Source organism: Protopterus annectens, chromosome 1.part0, assembly GCF_019279795.1.
Source record: "Protopterus annectens isolate FY-2018-M chromosome 1.part0, PAN1.0, whole genome shotgun sequence".
NCBI classification, from domain to species: Eukaryota; Metazoa; Chordata; order Ceratodontiformes; family Protopteridae; genus Protopterus; species Protopterus annectens.
In genome coordinates, this window is record NC_056725.1 from 377,199,894 (window position 1) to 377,215,084 (window position 15,191).

Here is a 15,191-nt window from a genome sequence, read left to right on the forward strand (position 1 = left end):
ACCAGTCCACCTGGCTCCACTCCCACTGGACCAGAAGTAAACTGTGTACACACTGAAGAATGTGGCTCATATGCATAATGACAGGATATGGTGCAACCCAGATGAAATGCGAGCACATGGATCCTTCAGATTGTAAGACCATGGATCATTCTTAGTGTGTTTTTTTTGCATTACAAATGGGAAATGCAGATACTGCCACTTTAAAAGTAAATGTGCTAAAGTAACATGTCTGAATAGAACGCAAGAACACCATCACAGCTGAAAATTCGATAACAGGCTATCATCTGTACTGCCAATACACTCAGGGATGCAGTTCAGCACTGTTGCTGCTCTTGAACTGTGACAAACTTAATTCTATAGGAATATGCGTTCGCCCAGGTATATTACCATTTTACAGCATTAACACACCTGAAAGACACAAGCAGTCATTCACCTACAAAAAAAAAAAAATCTGAAAGACATGCATGCATACACAGTTATGAAATTACATAAAGTGGATCTCCTAAATCCTGATTTCAGTACTGTCAAAACACAGCTGCAATCATGAAGTCTAACCTACTCTCCTGTGTGACATTCCTTTCACAGCAGGAAATCTAATTTGATACATGGTTCTGTGATACACCCTTTGCAACACACATTGAATTATCGGTTTCCTAAAAGTAGAAAAAAAATTGAGATGTGCTGAATAAGTTCAGTGACACTAAGTTACTGCATGTCATATAACCAGTTAATTTCTGATACACCTCAAATGGCTGAGAATGATGCAACTACCTAGTGAGGTGCCTGCAAGAATTCAAAACGTGAACCAATTCTCACAAAACTACTTGTTCATTCTGTCTGCTGTCATTCCAGCCAAAAATGAAGTTTTATGTTTCTAAGTGTATCCGACATTGATACCTACCAGTGATGATGTGGAACATCTGTTTGCCTTTCTCAAACGTAACGTCATTAGGTATAAATGCAATCTCATCCTGCACTTCAATGCAAGGATGTCTTGAAGCCTTTAGAACAAGCTGTCCTTGACCCTTTTCCAAAATGACAGGACGCACATAAGGCACAGGTGCACTATTAGAGACGTTAGCAAAACTGACAACAGCATCCAGCTGAGCGATGACATCATTGAGAGTCTGGAGTGGCTCAACATACCCTATTGATATAAAGCAAAAGTAAATCAGACAGCTGATTCAAGTACTAAAATGCAAAACTTTGAGTCACCTATGTATCAGCATGCTTCTTCCCTTTTATCAAGCAAGCAACCATACATTTCACTGCACCACTGTCATCTGTTTTTTTTTTTTTTTACTATTAAGCATGCAAAGAAATAGATTAAGATTATATAATTTTGCCAAACAAAAGCCAACAAATCAGTATCACTTACCCTTTGCCTGGCTGAAAGTACATTAAAAATTAAAAAAAAAAATCTCTAACACACAGGGATAACTTCCTGACAATGCCCAAGATGACCAGTGTTCGTGTAGCAGTACAGGATGCTGGAATTTGCAGGTTAGAGTGAGTTCATTCATCTGTTCTCAATCTGAAGGGGAAGTGCTCTGACATGTTGCCAGACACCTGCAGAGAAATAAACCTGATAGCATCTGGGTGGAGACATCATGCTAAGAGTGGTTGGACATGAATGAATGCATGCATCTCCAGGGAATGAAGGCGCTATAGGGCTCTCAGCATGTTCAGGGAATAAAGAGGCCACAGGCCTTCTCAACATATCCAGGAATGAAGGAGCCATAGGGCTCACAGTAAGCCCAAATAATGAAGGAGCCTGGCTCTCACCCACTCCATCTCAGGTTGACAGGTTGCAGGTAGGGATAATCATCAGACGGCTCGCATGGGGCTTAGGTAAAAATACAAAAAGGAAAGGTCTTAATGGCATAAAAATGTGTTTTGTTTGAAAACATGCAAAAATAAACACAATGTCATTATACTGCTGTTTCATTACCCTGTTTTAAAAACATATTGCCTGTCTGCATGTTGTACAATAGCTCATTAACAGCCAAAGCCTGGACATATGTGGAAATAAACCTACAGCCAATAAAGCAAAACTAAAGGGAAGCTACAAGGATGTCTCAGACCAAAGTTGACATTAAGTCTAGAAGTTCAGATATATTACAGGAAGCCTGATTCCTTGAGTCATGTCAAAACCCTAAGGCTTGCTGAAGCTTTGTTACCTTGTGCTTGCAGTGCACACTTCTGAAATGCAGACATTTCTGAAATAAGCATTAGATGCAGTGATGCCAATAGTTAAGTGGTCTTTGACAGCAGCATATTTCAGTCAGTGGTCTGCTGCCTTATGGGAAAAGTTAATACGGCTGGAAAATCCACTTGGAAAGGGTTTGAATGGCAGACTACCAACTCTTCCCCTCCCTGAAGTGAGAAACATGAACAATTAAGTGCTCTTAACATATGCACCTGCTTTGGGAAGAACAAGAGCTGACATAGTATGTCTAGATGTAAAGTGATCTTTCTTACAGTTTCTGCTTCAGAATGGAAGACTACTAATTTATAGAGAATCTGGAACCATGTTAAGGAGGAAATGTGGGTTAGGACCGACAAACCATCCTACAAGTCCATACACATGATTTCTATCCCAACACATACAGTACATCCAGTTCTGGGATAGCAACTCATGAGAACGGTGGAAATTGTCCACCTCTGTAGGTACATGCCAGAGGTATCTGACAGCAGGACAAGATTCATATGTGCAAGTCAGCCACTGACAACTTGCAGTCCTCTGCAACACTCCATCCTCAGATGTGGAAACAGCACCGTGAGCACTAACGACCATCTAGCACAAAAAGTGCAGAAGGGTTCAAATGTGTACTCACCCAAGTTGTCAAATTCATTACCTCTTTGCCCTTCTCCATCAGCAAGGAGGACTGGCACTGAAGATAGATGAGCTCCATACCAAAAAGGCAATCCTCAGACATGGGATTAGGGAAGACTCATGCCACCAAGAAAACCAGCCACTGCATCACCCACTCCAGCCACTGCATCACCCACTCCAGGAGCTCAAAACACATCCAGACAGAGAAAAATATGGAAAATTCCACTCTGGCAAATACTTGGCCATCATGATGAGAACAAAGGACAGTAACTTGTGCCAAAAGGCATACACCTTGTCCAGAGATACCATAGCAGAGGCATGGACTATTGGGGATTCATCTGCAGGAAAACTCTGCTGTATTAGATGTGCCTGTTGAAGTAAGTGAGGTCAAGAATGGGAAATAATCTATCCCCTCTGACCAGACCGATACAAATAGTACAAGTAATGGTCTTGTGCCTAAGCAGGAACAGCTTCTACTGTCACTTTCAGCAGCAGAAGCAGGGCCTCTTCCAAGAGCACAGAGGATACATTTTGCTGTTTTAGTGAAGCTCATTCAAGAAAATCCTGAAATAAGATATGATCATGTCCAAAACCTACTGATTCTTTGCAATGGTTTTACAAGCATGGGTAAAAATCAGACAGCCTCCCCACCACGGAATCCCCAAAATGTAGACAGGACTATAACTGTTAGGTAAGTGGGATTGCTTTTCCAATGACAGGTTGGTATTGGAGGTAACACTGTGTTATACTTACAGGCTTTCTTCAGCTTCTTTTGAGGGTAGGCTGAGACTTTACAAATCAGACTGGGCTGCAGGGAGATCAACAGAGTCCTCCACTATAATGAGGGCCTGTTTTCACTTCAACAGGTGCCAAGTCCTAAGAAATTTGATCAAAGATAACCTCCTCCTTGAAAGGGATGCCTAGTCAGGAATTTCTGAGCTCCTCCTTAAGAAAGCATAGCCAAGGCAAAGCCAACCGATGCAATTATATGCCTGAGTCTGTGGCCCTAGTTAGCAGGGTCAAAACTGTCGCATTCCACAAATAAAGGCTTAGCCACTTTCTCTTTAAGCCCAGAGCTCTGGAAGGAAAGCATCTCCATTGCCTGGTCCTTTCAGAAGGGAGGGAACCCAGATATAGGAGGTGAACAGCTAAGGTCTCTGATCTCCGGCATTAGTAGAGGAATTCTCTCTTACCATCCTTCAAACAAGGCTTTAGAGTCTTCCTCTTGTGGAAATGTATCAAAATGCTGTAACCTTTCAACCCACCACTGGACTGAAAAATAACTGCTGGAAATGGCCTGAGAATGCTTGGTGAGAAATATACCCCTACACATGTGGGAGCTTGTAAACAAGAGTTTGCCTTCTTAGAAGCCACAGCAGCAACAGAGTCTGGTACTTTCAAGCTGCACAAGTGCTAAACTTCACAGCCTGCTCAGTAAAGTAATGGTGGGCAATACTAGAACTGCCGCAGACAGTTTTCACCCATTTTTTAGGGGAAGGAATGGGAGCCATAAGCCAGTCCACCACTGACTTTGGAGAGCTACAGGGCAGAGAGGAGGCAAGCACAGAATACTCGCATGATCCTGAATAGGCAGAAGTTCTTAAACCCCAAATGCTCCAAAGGCAAGTGTATGCATGGTTTTCCATGTGGAAGTACAAGATAGGAATGTGGTGCAGGCCATGCTTTACAGGGCCCAGCATGGAAATCAGGGCATATGCTCTAAAGGTCTCTTTATGCCAGGATTTTATACTTTCCCAAACTTCAACCATCTGTTTTAAGTCTAGTCTTTGAAACAGACCCCTGGAGTGGGAAGATGTGCACTCACCTCATTAGACTCTGGGGAGAGACCCTGGAACTAGGCTGTTTGGCCCCAAATACTGGGTAACCTTAAAAGGTCTCTCCCCATAGCAGGCTAGCCTCCAACATGATCTAGAGAATGAACTAAACAAGTGAGGTCTGGGCAATGTCCACAGCTTGAAAGAGCAGCCCAGATGAGATGTCATGAATGCAACTTTTCATCTGCCAAGGTGGAAGATGGAATGCAATCTTGAGACTTCACTAAATGTAAACAGAAATCACCTGCAAAGACCAGAAAGCTGTTTTCAAAGTGTACTTAACTTTAAAAGGGCTTGAATAGCATCCACTACTGTAAGAGTGTTCCAGGGGAAATCTGGGTTTCATGTAGGACCCTCATTGTCAAGCACCATGTGACAAAACTGCAACCACTGCCATCTTGCTGGTAGACAGTATTTACTGCAAAAAACCCCATCACCTTTTATATTCTTCCTCCAGGTAATAAAGGCAGAGCAGGTATGGGCGTTGACTCATTATTTGGAAGTTCCACAGACACTTAAAAGATCTGATTTTAGGCAATGAATACAACAACTTTTCACCAATATGCTTCATGTTCAAGATCTAGATAGTGCAATATGTAGAAAAGAACTGGTGGGCTTAGTGGATATGCATACCCTTAGAAGTGGTACACAATATCATGGTGTGGGCTGGCAAGGAGTACATATGGCTCTCAAGCTCAGGATCATCCAAGATATACTGAAAATGGACAGAAGACAGAATGATCCCAGTCACTGACAGATCAGGAAAGGTCACTACTGCTGCTGGATTTACACACATAGTGAGTTTTTATATTGACACCTGTACTATTACTTGGTTGAGTTCTAACTGAGGAAGCAAATTCCCAAGGCAGGATGCACTGGTACAAAAAATCTAACTGCCAGAATGCACATCAAAGTGGTAGTGCTTTGTCAGTGTGCGCACACATATGAGCGCATCTGGTACATAAACTGCCTGCTAAAATAGCCAATTAATGCAAACTGTAACTATCTTCAATACCCATGAAACAGGCAGGTCTCTTTTTGCCAGACACCAATACAGTTAACCATCCATTATTAATTTGTATTTGTCTACTAGCTTCCCTTAGTGATCTAAAGCAAATAAATGCACTGTGAAGACTGGTAGAGAAGGGTGAAGGCTGCCAGCCTATCCAGATAGAATTTTATAGATAATTCTATCATTTGTAAATATAAATATAAAATACAGGCTTGTTTCCTAAATGAAAGAAAACACTGTAAAGTGTGAACTTCAAGACTGTAGCAACATTGCCATATGCTGTAAGGAAAACTAAGCCAAGCATTTCAAATGCTCTTTGAAATTAAAATTATGTTTTGTATGTCCTTTGAAGTTAGAATTTGGAGACAATGAGTCTGGAGTAAGCATCCTGCCTATTGTTTTAAGGCTAAAGTTAATGACCAGAATTTACATTTGGAATGTCCTTTATTGCTCTAAGTGTAAAAGAATACAAATGCAGTTTCGGTGTGGCCTGGGAACCAGGAAAGTGTAAACAAATGATATAATGTTTTAGCAGAACTGCAGTTTCAACTTAAACAGTGAGAACCAGAAATTAATCATTTTGATCTTGGATATCCAACTTATCAGCACTCTGCCTGTTGTCTTAAGTAAGTTACTTCAGAAGTATGTTTTCTTGTAGTAATAGCTAGGAAATTAGAAGAAAGTTAGACTAAGTGTTTTTCTGTTATGTCAGAACTGTACTACTGATTTATTTTAAGTTTCTGTGTGATCTCTGAACTTTTGAATAGCACTGTGGTGTAGTAGTATTGTCTTGTGTTTTCAGTATTTATTATTAAATATATTAAAAAACTTTTTACCAGTGGCTGGTTTATGTAGAGATAAGTTAATCTCTAGAGTACTTTGCATATTTTTAGAGTTTACTGTCTAAGCCACTCCTATAGCTTTAGCCCTGGGCTATACTACCAATTGGATAATAATATTGCACAGTAATAATTGGACACCCTTTTAAAGGCCTTTGGGTAGCTGATAATTTTTAGCTGGTGGTGGCAGTGATTACTACTGTATAGTCTGGGTAAAGGGGCACAGCTGGAGAATCTGTGCCAGCCTTTCCCAGGAGTGTCTGTGAAGTTGTATAAATACTTATCTCAAAGTGTGTGGTGTGTGTCAACTACTTGGGCAGGGACAAGAAGCACTGATTGGACAGAGAGGGTACTGGAGGTTAGCTTGCCAGCTAGGCTGAGATCTGGACCCTATAGCTGTGCCAGTGGGGAGTCTTATTGGGGACCTGGGGAGCAAGAGAGAGACCAGCCCCAGACTGACCGTGATCTCTGTGTGCACATAAGGGAAATTTTAGTTTACTGTGTGTATTTGTTATCCTTTCCTCTTATACGAGACGCCCTCTCTGGTGTTAGTAGTGAGGATTGAGGCTCCTTGATTGCTGGGCCAGGGCGCAGGCATCACACAGTGGTGGCAGTGGTGGGATCCACTCCACATATGTGGTGGCGGTGGATATCCACATCACATATTAATTAGTTGGCAAATATTAATTGGCTTGTAGTGGTGTGGGTAGTGTGGGTAGAGTGAATCCTGTAGCTTATGTACAGTGATCTCTGAAGGTGTTCTGTACTCTAAAACAGCCACGCAGTGAATACTCAAGAGTTCAGATCACAACTGTTTTATTTCTTTGTTAGCTTAGTCAGTCAGGGTGAGCAGGCAGCATGTCAGCAGAGGAGTATGGAAAGCTGATAAGGAGCCAGCTGGTGGAGATGTGCCAGGCTAGGGGACTGGTGCATGGAAACCTGACTAAGGCAGACCTGATTGCAGCCTTGGTTACAGCTGCATCAGAAAACAGCATCCAGGAGGGCAATCAGACTGGCAGTGGAGATGCAATATCCTCAAAGAATGGACAGCTCAACCTTTCTGCAGTGGACTTAAAAATCCAGCTGGAGCTAAAGAGACTTGAGTTGGAGGCCAGGCGTTTGGAGATAGAAGCTGAGGAAAAGGAGCAACGGAGGAGGCATGAGAGGGAAATGCTGACTCTTTGCCAGAGTCATGGAGGTAATGGGGAAGGGAGTAACTGGACCCCAGAAGCACAACAGGTCAGTAAATTTCTTCCGCAATTTAAAGAGGGGGATAATTTTGATAGTTTCATTCATATGTTTGAGAGGGTATGCAAACAGTATAGTGCTGACCAAAGGCTCTGGGTACAGTTCCTGACCCCCTTACTCCATGGGAAAGCTGTAACTTTTTTTTTTATCAAAAATGCCCGACTATTTTGATTATACTGCTGTAAAAAATGTCTTTTAGAATGTTTTAAGCTAACAACTGAAATGTATAGGAAAAAGTTTTGTGAGCATAGACACAAGGCAGATGAAAGTGTGTGTGTGAATATGTTGCTAAACTGAGCACTTATTTTCATAGCTGGGTGAGTGGATGTCAGGTCACCACTTTTGAAGGGCTGGCAGACCTTTTGGTGAAGGAACAAGCCCTTAGCATTTTGCCTGAGGACATGAGGATCTGGTTAGCTGATAGACAATGTGCTACTTCAGATGAGTTGGGGAAGAAGGGAGACCTATACCTGGCAAGCAGGGCAGCCCTGCACAGGAAGGGAACCCCCAGTACTGCTCATGGGTCTAAAGGAATCCATGGTGGGCAGCACAGACTGCCCCAACAGAATCTGCCAGTAGCAGGGGAAGCCACTAATCCAGGTACATATCCAGGACCTAGGGTGAAATGTTTTGAATGCAACCAGTGGGGCCATGTAGCATACAGATGTCCATGGAGGCAAGGTGGGGAACCAAAGGTGAGGGAGCCAGTAAGTGGGGACAAAATGCCAATAGTAGGTTGTCTTGAGACAACAGGGGTACTAAACTTCCACCTGCAGTTATCCTGAGAGGGAAGAATTTGGATGAGGCAGTACCATGTACTTCTGCAGTTACATGCAGTGAGGCTAGGAGACAAGCATGTGGGTCTGGGTAGTCATCTGAGGGAGACCCAGACAGACTGCATACTTGCAGCCAGGACTGGTGAGGTGGTTGCTTCAGGAAGGGAGCTAGGCTGTAGCAGTGAGACTGAATGTGAGCCACAGCTGCTTGTGGGTACTGATGTTCCCTTGGACAGAGTGACTGCAAAGGTAGAGGTGAGTAGTATTACCCAGCCTGAAAGTGAGGCACCATTGTCAGAGGATGCCAGACTTCCTTTGGAATGGGGAGCTGGGAAGAGTTACAAGGAGAGAGTTGAGACAGGCTCAGCTCTCAGACTCCACATTGCAAGGTCTGAGGCAGGTAGCTAGGGAGGCACCTGATTCACAAGGAAAGGGGGAATCTGTATACTGGGACAAAGGGTTAACATACAGAGAGTGGACCCCTGATCGAGGGCTAGAAGGTGAGCGAGTACAGAGTACAGCAGTTGGTAGTGCCTAGAGCCTACCGTCTGGCGCTTCTAGCCATAGCCCATGATATTCCCTTTGCAGGTCATATGGGCATAAAACGTACAAAGAGACGTATTATGCAAAACTTCTATTGGCCTAGAATTTCAAGAGATGTAACAGGGTACTGCTGCAGGACCTGTGAGCAGTGCCAAAAGGTAGGCAAGGCAGGAGACAAGGTGAGAGCTCCTTTAATGCCTTTGCTTGTGATTGAGGAGCTGTTTCAGAGGGTAGCTATGGATATTGTGGGTCCTCTGAGTACCCAAAGTTCCACAGGGAAAAAGTATATCCTAGTGGTAGTGGATTATGCTTCACAATAACCTGAGGCAGTGGCTTTCTCCTCCATTGAGGCACAGAAGGTGGCAAATGCTTTGTTAGAGATTTTCAGCAGGGTAAGTTTCCCAAAAGAAAAACTAACTGACGGAGGTGCCAATTTCATGTCAGACCTGCTGGCTTGCGTGTGAAAGTCCTGTGGGTTGAAGCACATGATGACCACCCCCTACCATCCCCAGTCTAATGGTCATGTTGAGTGGTTAAACGCTACAATTAAGTCCATGCTACGGGCATTTGCAGATCAGTTTAAGAGGGAGTGGGACAAATATTTGCCCCATCTGTTGCTTACTTACAGAGAGGTTCCCCAGGAATCCACAGGTTTTTCACCCTTTGAGTTGCTGTATGGGCATAAGTTGAGGGGGCCTTTAGGTTTAATTCGAGATGAGTGGGAAGATGAGTGTGAGTCTCACAAGAAGTCTGTTGTGGCATACGTCCTAAACCTCAGGTCAAGGCTCGGGGAACTCATGGGCTGGGCCCAGGAGAACCTGGCAGAAGCCCAACAACAGAAAGGAGGATTGGCTCTGAACCCCATCAGTGTGAATAAAAGGCGAGATTTAACAACTTCACATTAAGCATTTAAATCTTATGGGTGAGGTCTAACACCCAGAGTTAATTTTGGATTTTCCCTCAAGTTGCTTGTGATATGACTTTCTTACCTGTAATGTGGACTGCACTAAGAATGTGAAGCATCCCCCCCCCCAAAAGGCAGTATAACCTTACCTCTCATTCTTAATCCAGACAGCACAACAGCAACTGCTTGCTCACTTTGATGCAAACAGGCTGTGGTCAAATGTTAGCATCTATAGCCTTAAGACTGCAAATGATGAATGACAAGCTCATATAAATGATATGCAAAACCCTGCTATAGAAGACTCCAGGAACATGGGATTGTAAACTGTCTAAAGTGAGCTTCCTCATTCCCCCAAACAGGTATCTATTGCTAAGACTCTGCCTTCAGTTTGGTGGAAGTATCATCTTTAGGTGGGACAGCCCGGTCAGACAAACAAGTGTCTGTCAACAGAAGGCAATAAAAAATATATATATAACCGTTTTGTGGGCACTGGTAAAACGCATCTCGCTGCAGTAAAACAAATGGTAGTGTGATGCTCTGGAAATGCTCAAATCCACAAGTCCCAGAAGACAAATAGCCATGTTTGCCTGGGCACTATCGTAGCACAGCTATCAGTCCACAGGGATATACCCTGTAATGCAGACTTTGTGACAGTCCCTCTGAATAAGGTAGTCCGCACTAGTATCAGGGATGGGTAAACGCCCAGATAGATAGGGCTGGAATAGGGTGCATTAGACGAATAAGGCTCTGAACACTGTCTGCTAGCAGCAGTCTCTGCAAGTAAAAACAATGGCAGACTCCTGCAGACTCCCACATTGCTTAACTATCACAACCAAGTGACACTATGAACATTTGTGAGTCAAAAGAAAAACGAAAGGCAGCAATTAGTACCAATACTCTAGGGTTAATACATGAAATAACAATACACAAAACAAGTTCTTACTGTACAGCTGGACCTACAAGAAAAGCCTTCTTGTTAGGTCTCTGGCTGGGTTCATCCTCTCTTTTATTCCTACTTAACATTTTTTTCTGATGCTCGCACACTTGTAGGCAAGCTGACTGTGCCAGCAAACACTGTAATGTGATACTCTGCAGTGAGAGAGTACATGCAGCTCCTCAGGTGACCACCTCACCTCCCCCAAAAAAAGACTGACTGAGCATAATTCCTGCATATCAATAAAAACTTGATACTCAAAATATTTTAATGTAATTTATAAATGTATACTTCTGCAACCCAGCAAGGTCCCCTTGTATATCAAGTTGTATTTTAAGAATACATCTGTTCTATCAAACATTAGGGTTATCTTTGGTGGATATGTTAAGTAGAAGAATCCCAGACAATTAATACAGTAGAATTGAAGCAGCTGAAAAAAACACTGAGAAGTTCAGAAAGCTTGATTCTTGAAGTACCAAGGTATTAAAACATGTCAGTCACCTGAAGTCACACTGCAGATGAAGGCACTTAACTGATAATGAAGTGGCAAGGCACAAATGTTAGCAGAAGAAACATTTTAAAGAAAGCACTACAAGCAGCCATACATCAAGTGGAATGATCTTTGACCATATGTACTTGTCATCAGGCAGTGAGTTGTCTGATGAAAACAAATTCACTTAGCGAACCACAGGGAAATGTTTAGTTGACCATTGCCAGCCATTCCTGCCCTGGAGCACCTGCTCTATCTTCATAAACTCACGTACCCACTTAAACAGCTGGCAGTGCACATTCATGGTGTAAAGGGTGCTTTCTGCTAAGACATCTGCCCCCAAAAAGAAAACAGGGAGATAGACATATGATTTTATGGACAAGTACTAGGAGAAAATATGGGTTGGTCTTAACAGCCACCAGATCCTTCTGAAAGGCCAGACATGGTTCCCTACACAAGAGCTTGCTACTCTGACATCATGCAAACAGATGTGACTTCCAAAGGAAAAGGTATTTTTCTTCATATAAACTTTAACACCATTAAATTTGGAGGTTTGGAGAGGACAGACAAGCCTACAAATCACAAAGTTCAGATCCCACAGAAGGACAAAGTTCTTCAAAGGAGGGCAGAGACTAGCCTGAGATGGGCTACAATACTACCCCTCTCTACAAGCTCATTATGGGCAGAAATACATAAAATGCATACATTGAGTGCAAAACAACAGAGGCTGAAGTCACACAGATGCCAAAAACAGCTTATGATTTCCTCATGCAATATTATTGCAGTGGTACAAACTACAGCTCAGCCTAAATGGAGTACCTCTGCTAGTTTAAGGTTTTCTGGAAGCCTCACTCTATTCCAACAATTCATCTAGGAGATCTACAAAGATCAGTGGTATAGCCAGTTGCTACCCCAACAATGGGAGAGCCTACTGGCTTGAACAAGGAGAACCTGTCAGCCTGAAGCCACATCTTTTTGTTCACCAGGGAGCAAAGACAGTACATTTTGGTTGTTCTCTGAATTCTGCAATCAAAGGAAATGTTTGGAAGAAGTGCGTGAATATTTTGCCACAGGTTATAGAACATATTCTCTACAAACTACTCCTTACCTTGCTGCACTGAACATAAGTAGGGGAGGACTACGTTTCTGAGCGGCAAACAAGTCAACTTACCGAATGCGCAAAGTGCAGATGTGAATAGAACTTACTACAATTGTAGATGTTCAAGTAGATCAATGTTGCAGTACTGAATCTTGGAACTTCATGCAGTGCAGGGGTAAGTGGTTGGCCCAGATAACAGTCTTTCACCCGATGCCATCTTCAGGTCTTTATTCTCCCAGGTCTAAGGAGACCAGTGGCCCTGATATACAGCATGACCTGCTCAGCCATCTTTACTGTAAGGCAAAATCCCAAGAACAAGTAGTAGGATAGAAAGAGGGGGGTGGATAACAACTGGAATGACAGGTCCCACCCCAACCCAAGATAGAGGTGGGGGAGGAGGGTGAGAAAGGGTACTGCAATACTGATCCACTTGAACATCTACAATTATGTTAGGTTATACACACAACTGTGCTGTGCTCATCATAGTCAATGTTGCAGTACTGCGTCTTGGGAAAACTTTCAAACTTCTTAGTTAGGTGGTTGTTCTGAGATCTGTTCTGGGGACAGCAAGCTCTGCAGGATGGCATAGGCGAACCTGGCTTTTGTCCTAGAGAGGGTCCCAAGGTGACAATGTTTGGTGAAGGAGTGAAGACAGGACCAGGTGGCAGCTTATAGAATGGTCTTTCAGAAAGGAAGTTGTGGTGCCTTTATGTCTAATGGAGACTGCTCTACTCTGCCAGGATCATACCTCTCAAACTAGAAGCATCAAAAATCTGGACAAAGGCCCATGAAAAGTAGGTACAACTGGCCAAGAAATGGGACACTAATGGACATAAAATTTGCATAAATATGTATGTAACCCCACCATTCCAATGGAATTGTGGGATACCATAAACATGCATTTTCTGCCCATTAAGTTATGAGTGTCTATCTTCTGGCATGACTGGCTGGTGATTTACCGCCTCACAACAGTTTTGAATGCTACATGAAATTTAAAATACAAACCGTGCTTTTATAATAAAATGTACAATGGATCCACAACATGATATATTGAACTAAAACTGTACCATTTTGCAATCCATACCCAAGGTTTCATTGGGAAAAACAAAGAGGACAAGCATGAATAAATGTCAACTCGGAACATTCAAACTACTCCCATTTACTGTACAATATATACGAGTGAAAATGATACACAACTGCAGATCAGGCAACTCTCTAAATATTACCATTAAGCGCACAAAAAGGCAACAATACAAAATTCATGATCCTTCACCTTCAGAACCAATACATTCACCTACACTATGCCCCCACTACCTCCTCTAAGATTATTTTGCAAAACAGTAGTACACAGAAATAAAAAGTTTGGCTAAAACTGGTAATGGAATACTGGTCAGACACGCAAAAAGGATAAGCAAAATATTTTCATTCCCATAGACTACTGCAAACTGAATAAAAAAACTCATTTGTACAAGATTTCAACTATTTCATCAACTAACATCAAAAACTCATAAATGCTTGTCACACTCATGGTACACCTACCTACGCATTCTGCATCATCCTACAGAAGTTCAACTAATACACAACTAACAGAGAAAAAAGGAAAGGCATGGCACAATACATTACAAGTAACACAATCTGATCATGCAGAACTTGTAGTGGGTCATTCATTCTAGATTGCACAGTTGCAATACCATGATATACCAAGATGCAAAATCACAGCAAAGATATCTACTTCTACACATACCATCCATTCCCGATTCCCACAGTGGCGGCCTTTTCTGCGACTTTATATGCAGTCAAGTTGCCTTAACTTCACAACAGTAAACTTAGGATCCACAGACAAGCTTCTTCTACTATGAACCGCTCATAAGGTACCAAGTTCTATGTTTTCCATTTGTCTCAGCATGGGACTGGCTTTCCATTTAGCATTTTCATGCTGCTCACAGTCATAATGCCATGATGATCAATTCAGGTCTTACATATTCTGGCCAGTCAGGTCACAGACACTTGCACAAATACTGATACACACTCCTTGGAGAACTTCTTGTGTGCTATGCCTATACCTACCCTCGCCACATCCTAATAACCGCTCAAGAACCCCCTGCTGTCTCCACGTGCATGCTTGACTCTTTCAAAAAGCATTGGTGTCTTGCTTAACATCACTTAAAAGAGATTTCTACAAGGTGATACAACTGGCAATAATGGTGAAACTGCCAGTCAAGGATCCAAATAGTGTTAGGTGACCAGCAAAAAATTCAAAGTGTACAAGAACAATGCACAAACAAACCAAAAACTCAGGCGAATAACATTACGTTTTTACACAAGGATTATTAAACAGACACAGGCTACAAGGGGATGTCTTGTCACTTTTTTAATTTCTCCAAGTCTTTTGGGTTTCTAATACCATGACAGGAATGGACTCCATTCCTAAGTCAAAGTATGATTAAAGTTCATGAAATTAGTATTTCAATCTTTGATGTCTGTCAGAAGTGCTCTTCGCAGCACCCGCAATGTGCCCAGTAATGACTCCTTCTGCAATTCATATGGGATTACATGTATTCGGAACAGATCACGTCTTGCTATGTAGTCTAGTATATGTTATACGTATATTAATATGATAAAATGGGAAAGTTTGCATTGATGTGTATTTCCTGAAAAATAAATAAGGTGTCACA

At 42.4% G+C, this 15,191-nt stretch overlaps 1 protein-coding gene across 2 annotated transcripts in view; it reads right to left on the minus strand.

Moving 5' to 3' along the window:
- The window catches only part of MSH2 (mutS homolog 2), a 1,108,457-nt gene that overhangs the window by 251,461 nt on the left and 841,805 nt on the right, over window positions 1-15,191 (minus strand). For both annotated transcript variants that reach the window (XM_044060178.1, XM_044060185.1), the window contains one exon: window positions 902-1,147. In XM_044060178.1, coding sequence (XP_043916113.1) covers window positions 902-1,147 — 246 coding nt within the window. The remainder of the gene's footprint in view (window positions 1-901; window positions 1,148-15,191) is intronic.